Here is a 5479-nt window from a genome sequence, read left to right on the forward strand (position 1 = left end):
TAGAGAAATGCTCAGCGGTTCACTCGAACAGTCCAATGGATTGATGTGAACCGTCCATTAAGTCCACAGCACATTTCATGCACCCTCATGCAAAAATTCGATTGATAAGATTATCCAGTACATCCTTGATTTAGCCCCCTTTTTTCTATAGCCATCCTTCTGTTTTTTCCAAGCTATGGATGCCATGTTATGATTGCCTCACACATAATTCTTGAGAATCATAAGCAATCCATGATGGCCCCTAAAAAGTAGATGGATCAAAATGAAGATTGGACCTATTTTTGTCTAACAAACGTGACCGTTCATATTAGAGGCCATTGATCAAATGGTTATATTTTTTCAAATTAGTGTGATGTTTACCTGGTTGCCAATGAAATATGTGTTGGAACTAATGAACAGTCTAGATCAATGGATTGGATGTCGAAGCGTTCCAATACAACTAGGAGCACTGTAACTTAAGGTGCTCTGAGAGCACTGGAGCATTTCTCGTTGATCTATACCAGACGCGAGATCTTAAAATGTATTTTCTCGTCAAGTAACCTCGATATCTCGCGTACAGGAAAATCTCGCGACAACAGCAGCAAAAAAAACGCGTAATAACGAGAGATTTTTTCTCTTTCTCCAGAAAATAAAATTAAAAAAGAAAAAGCAAGCGCGGGAAGATTCAAAACACCAACTTCCTTCGAGGCGCCGGGATCGTGCATTTCCCGGCAAAACTGGCCAGATCTCGAATCGTCTCCCCCACCAGATCCTTGAATATCAGCCTTTCGATGTCCAACACCACCTCGGACATCTCCACCGACCGATCACCCCATCCGTCCATCCCTTCTCCCGCCATATCCCTCTCCACCACGCCATTGATCACGTTGCAGAGATCCTCCGCCACCGTCCTCTCTCGGATTCTCTGCAATTCCGACCATACCTGTCGCAACAACACCGGACTGTCCACCACGACGACCACAGATCTCGACTGACAGAAGGCCTTCCATGGCGGCAGCTGCCGCTTGCGGTCGAGGATCTCTGTTACAGTGTCGAAGACGAGCCGCCGGTGGAGTCTCGAGGCTCTCGAGGATGAAATGGTTTTGGAGTACTGCTTTTCCAGCAAGGCGAAGAGGTCGAGATCTTGGCAGGCAGCCCTGTTGTGGCATCGGAGGATCTCGGAGGTGTAGAGGAAATCCTGGTCGTCGGATCCTTCCTCGGATTTCGATCGGACGGGTGAGATCGCAGGACTCCATGGGTCCTCTTCACGTTCTGCAATTTCGTCTGTTGAATGCGAAGGGAAAAAGGAATTAGGAGGAAATCATAAAAAAAGATTAAAATTTCCGTACAATATGACAGAAATATCCTGGAAACTTTGCTATTATTACGAAGATTGCCCATTCAAGCTTTTTACCAGAAAAGGAAGGAATAGCCCACGGAAAATGGGTTCCCCAGAGGGGACAGGAACAGCCCAATGGAAGGGGGAGATGAGGGTATTTTGGTCATTTGGAAGGACTTTTTTTTTTTTCTGATTTTATTAGCGTTTTCATAAGTACGCCTTTGGATATGGAAAGCGTTACTGTCGCTTTCCCGGCGAATATTACTAACATGCGCGGGGGGGAACCATATCCTCCGGTCGCTACCACCATTCATCTAGGGACTAGGATCCTTCACCTGATTTCCTACAAGTGGGGCCAGTTTGGTGATCCTCTCCTCCCAATTGAAATGGTGGACCTCTGTAGATTGATCAGGCCCAAAGGGACAAAAACATCCACCTTCAGCTGAACCTGGACGATTTGCTGAAGTTTCCATAAACCGTTGATTTGAGGAAGTGGATTAACGGTTATGATTGTCCGGTATACAATCACATGGTTCATACACGCCACGTCCAACCACATTAACAGTCAGGATCACCAAACCGTGGGGGCTCCAGTGAATGCAACATGAAAAACTGAGAGGGCCTTTTACACTCACTGCGCATATTAGACTGCCATCCACAAAACTAGCTACCATACGCCGCTCCAAATGCCAGAACATCGACCCCCAACCTGCCCCACCATATTGTGATCAAGACCGTTCATCTAGAAGACCCAACCGCATCATCAAATTCTCACCGACCACACAAACATCCTTATAGATAAACGGTCTGGATAACCGCGGGGTGGAGCAGAAGGGGCGAGCATCCATCGCATTGTCTCCCAAGAATGGTTGACTTGGCTCCTAGGGTACCCAACAATCTATCTAAGACAGAAGTCCGGTAGCAGCGCAGGTTAGTTTCCAGTAAAGTGGCTTGCTAACATGATCCAGGATGGCAGATCACCAATCAGAGGCGAAGGAGAAAATATCTTTACCTTTGAAATCGATACATCGCTTAAGGACCGGCGAAGGAGAGCTGTCTTCTTTATAGAAAGACGAATCCAACACGGAAACAGGGCTCGGTTGCTGCTCGGCCGCGTTCGTAATCTCAGCTATGCTATTCAGCAGCTTATCGCATCGCTCTAAAAGACTCCTCCCTTCCTTATATTCCTCCCCCTTCGTTCTCTGCAACCGCATTTCCAACATCCCTCAGCAAAAGGAATAAATAAATAAATAAAATTAAAAAATAAAGGATTTTTCTTTTTTCTTTTTTACTTACCTCAGATTCGATTTGAGAAGATGCGCTGATACTGCTTTCAGTAGATGATTCATACTCCATCAGAGCAGCTGAAACCCTCTCTCTTGGAGAAATTTCAGCAGTCTGTTTTCTATTTCTAGGAGATCTGCTCAGATCCGATCCGATCTTCTTGACATTTATCTTCGGAGAATTAGCGGAAGCGTCCTTGCCTCTCTTCTGCGGCGTCTCGGTACTTAAAGCTCTTCTCCTCGCCAAAGAGCTCGGACTCTTTGCACCAATGCTCTCGTTAGCATCGGCATTTCTCACGATTCTGTTTCTCCTTTCGTTCTGAAGAGTCCGTTCGATGTCCGCCCGGTCTCGCCTCGGCCTTAACGGTGGAGGAGCCGTTTCTGTGACGAGATTCCGCCTGATTGCAGGTTTTGGTCTGGAAATTGACGGTGGTGATTCGTTTCCTTTTCTAACTGGCTGCATCGGTGATCTCGGTCTCATCACCACAATTGGTGATTCTTTGAATTGACGGTGATGATGATCGTAGATGAAATTCCGCCGTCCGGAACCGATCTGCAGGTCGTCTGATTTCTTTGAATGTAGAAGACCTTTCAGCTGCAGGGCTTCCAGGATCTGCTTCAATGTCTCGAGATCGTTGGCCGGCTCGTCAATCCCCCGCATCTTCAACCGCTTCCCGATCTCTGTGTATATAGATGATGTCCGTTTCGGCTCCGGGAAGAAATCCTGCGAATCGAAGCTCTTCTTCAAATTCCACGGCGTCGCCTTTGGCCCCCCGCATTTCGAATCCACAGCCCCGAGAGATTTCGATCTCTCTTCAGGAACTCCGTTTTCTTGTATCACATTGCGGCGGCCGACTCCAGAATTCAGCTGCGGCATTGATGTTTGCTTCATCGGGAAGGCATTGCCGTCGATGAATCGATACTGCATCAGATCTCTCGATGCTCTCGATTCCGAAGCCGATCGACGCAGCTCAGCCTTCTTCAAAGGCTCGCGGCCAGAATCAGGCAATGCGTCCAGTCCCATTAGCCTAGCGACAACGCTCGGAGACCGCCGCTGCTTGTCATTGTTCTCCTCCTCGATCGTGGCCGCTGATTGCGCAGTCATCGTCCGGATCTCTCTCGGATAGAAGCTTCCCTTCCCATCGACGATCGCCCGGCTGTCAAGCGAAAGCCGGGGAGCTTCTCTCAGCTTCCAGGAAGCTCTCATACCCTCCTTGTATTCGAAGACTGGAAGAGGAAGCGGCATCCTCGCCGGAACGTCAGCCGGTGGTGGGGTTTCCGGGGATGGAGATCGGATCTCAGGTGAGGGAGATCGCTTTTGCTCACGAGCTGCAGCTCCAATGGCAGGTTTTGTAAATTCCATCGAAGGCAGGGATTTTTGTTGGTGCGGTTGCAGCTCGCTGGAGAATGCAGGAGAGCCGATGGATTTCTCCGATGCAGAGTCGACGGCCTGTATTAAAACAGACAATGTCAAAAAAAAAAAAAAAAAATCTACTTTACGATATATATGCAAGTAAAGAGAAAAGGGGAGACGCGTCTGACCGAAGAGGGCGGAAGTCGTTTGGTGGAATAGAGACGTTTTCCGGCGAGAATCTGATGGCGATCAAAGAGCTGAAGGAATCCGGCCATGCAGCCCATCTGCTTCTCTATCTGTTTCTCCAGACTCTGGTTGTCTGCGATACCCGGGAGGACGCCTGGTGTCATTCTCCGGCAAGGTGTGTCACTTTCCCGGTAAGTCTCTCTCTCTCTCTCTCTCTCTCTCTCTCTCAGAGTTCTATGGTCAGACTCCCATTGCGTCTCTTTCGCTGGCGTATGTCTCTCTATAACGCGACTTTGGGTGTTTTAAAGCAGAGACGCGGCTGCGGAAAGGCCAACGAGGGGGAGGATGACTATTTTACCCTTGGGTTTCCATGACAATGACGAACGTGTCCTGATCTTTTCTAAGAATGGCAATTAGGTCCCGAGGGTTTAAATGGGTTTTTATAGACTTTCGTGCGAAGGGCAGAAAACTTCCGTGGTTTTGGTGGTACGTGTCAGAGGCCCACTTCCTTGAGTTACGAAAGTTTGACCGAACTAGATATTAAATGACGGGACTGCCCTTGTTGGATGTGGAGCTCGGCAGTCTGTGTAAAAGTTGTAGTATCTCTTCCACCGTACACGTGGCCCATCTGCTGCAATTCGGATGGATGCAGTGGGAGGGTAGCGGATTAAGTGAGACCCCGGATCCACTGGGTGGGACCCTGAGTGTGAGGCTCACGGTTACGTATGTGCCTTAAATCCACACCGTCCAACCATTTTCAAAGCTCATTTTAGGGCATGACTCCAAAAATAAAGTATGCCCAAATTTTAAGTTGACCACACCACAGAAACAGTCGTGATTGAATCCCTGCCATTAAAATTTTCTTGGAGTTCAACGGAATGTTTATTTGTCATCCAACCTGTTGATAATGTCACAAACACCTGTACGAAGAGACCACACAAATATCATCTTGATCGAACGCTGTTGTGGCCCACAAGAAGTTTGTAGCGTTCAATAACTATTATTTCCTGTAATATGGTCCATCTGATGTTTTGATCCGCTTATTTTTTGTATCATATCCTAAAATGAATTTTTTATACATATGGGGTGTGGATGTAGTCACATGCATCACGGTGGGCCCCTTAGTCAGGGGTCGCATGCACCTCGGTGGATCCCGAAGCCTGCCCCATTGTAAGGCTACTGTTCGGTGCTCTGTGGACCCACCGTGATGTATGTGTATAGGGCCTGTTTGGCCGGGCAGGCTGGATTGGATTAGATTGTATTAGAAGGGATTGGAAGGAGTAATCCCGGGATTGGCCGGGCTTGCCAAACAAGCACGATGAAATTCTGCCTGGATTG

The 5479-nt window shown here is 48.0% G+C and overlaps 1 protein-coding gene across 1 annotated transcript; it reads right to left on the minus strand.

Annotated features, from left to right (window-relative positions):
• Window positions 1–449: 449 nt before the first annotated feature.
• On the minus strand, window positions 450–4418 carry LOC131233085 (protein LONGIFOLIA 2). The gene is made up of 4 exons (XM_058229688.1): window positions 4144–4418; window positions 2615–4051; window positions 2331–2520; window positions 450–1263 (listed from the first exon to the last, which is right to left on the minus strand). Exons 1-4 carry the CDS (start codon window positions 4303–4305, stop codon window positions 665–667), a joined length of 2388 nt encoding a protein of 795 aa, XP_058085671.1. The 5' UTR covers window positions 4306–4418; the 3' UTR covers window positions 450–664.
• Between the last annotated feature and the right edge of the window lie 1061 nt (window positions 4419–5479).

Source organism: Magnolia sinica, chromosome 18 (genome assembly GCF_029962835.1).
Source record: "Magnolia sinica isolate HGM2019 chromosome 18, MsV1, whole genome shotgun sequence".
In the NCBI taxonomy this organism is placed as follows: Eukaryota; Viridiplantae; Streptophyta; class Magnoliopsida; order Magnoliales; family Magnoliaceae; genus Magnolia; species Magnolia sinica.

What these genes read in the sequence shown, in the direction of transcription:
- LOC131233085 (XM_058229688.1), bottom strand. Translation starts at nt 4,305, where the DNA reads ATGACACCAGGCGTCCTCCCGGGTATCGCAGACAACCAGAGTCTGGAG. An exon ending in AACGACTTCCGCCCTCTTCG is followed by an intron (nt 4,052 to 4,143) that starts GTCAGACGCGTC and finishes GTTTTAATACAG; the next exon opens with GCCGTCGACTCTGCATCGGA. An exon ending in CTTCTCAAATCGAATCTGAG is followed by an intron (nt 2,521 to 2,614) that starts GTAAGTAAAAAA and finishes ATGCGGTTGCAG; the next exon opens with AGAACGAAGGGGGAGGAATA.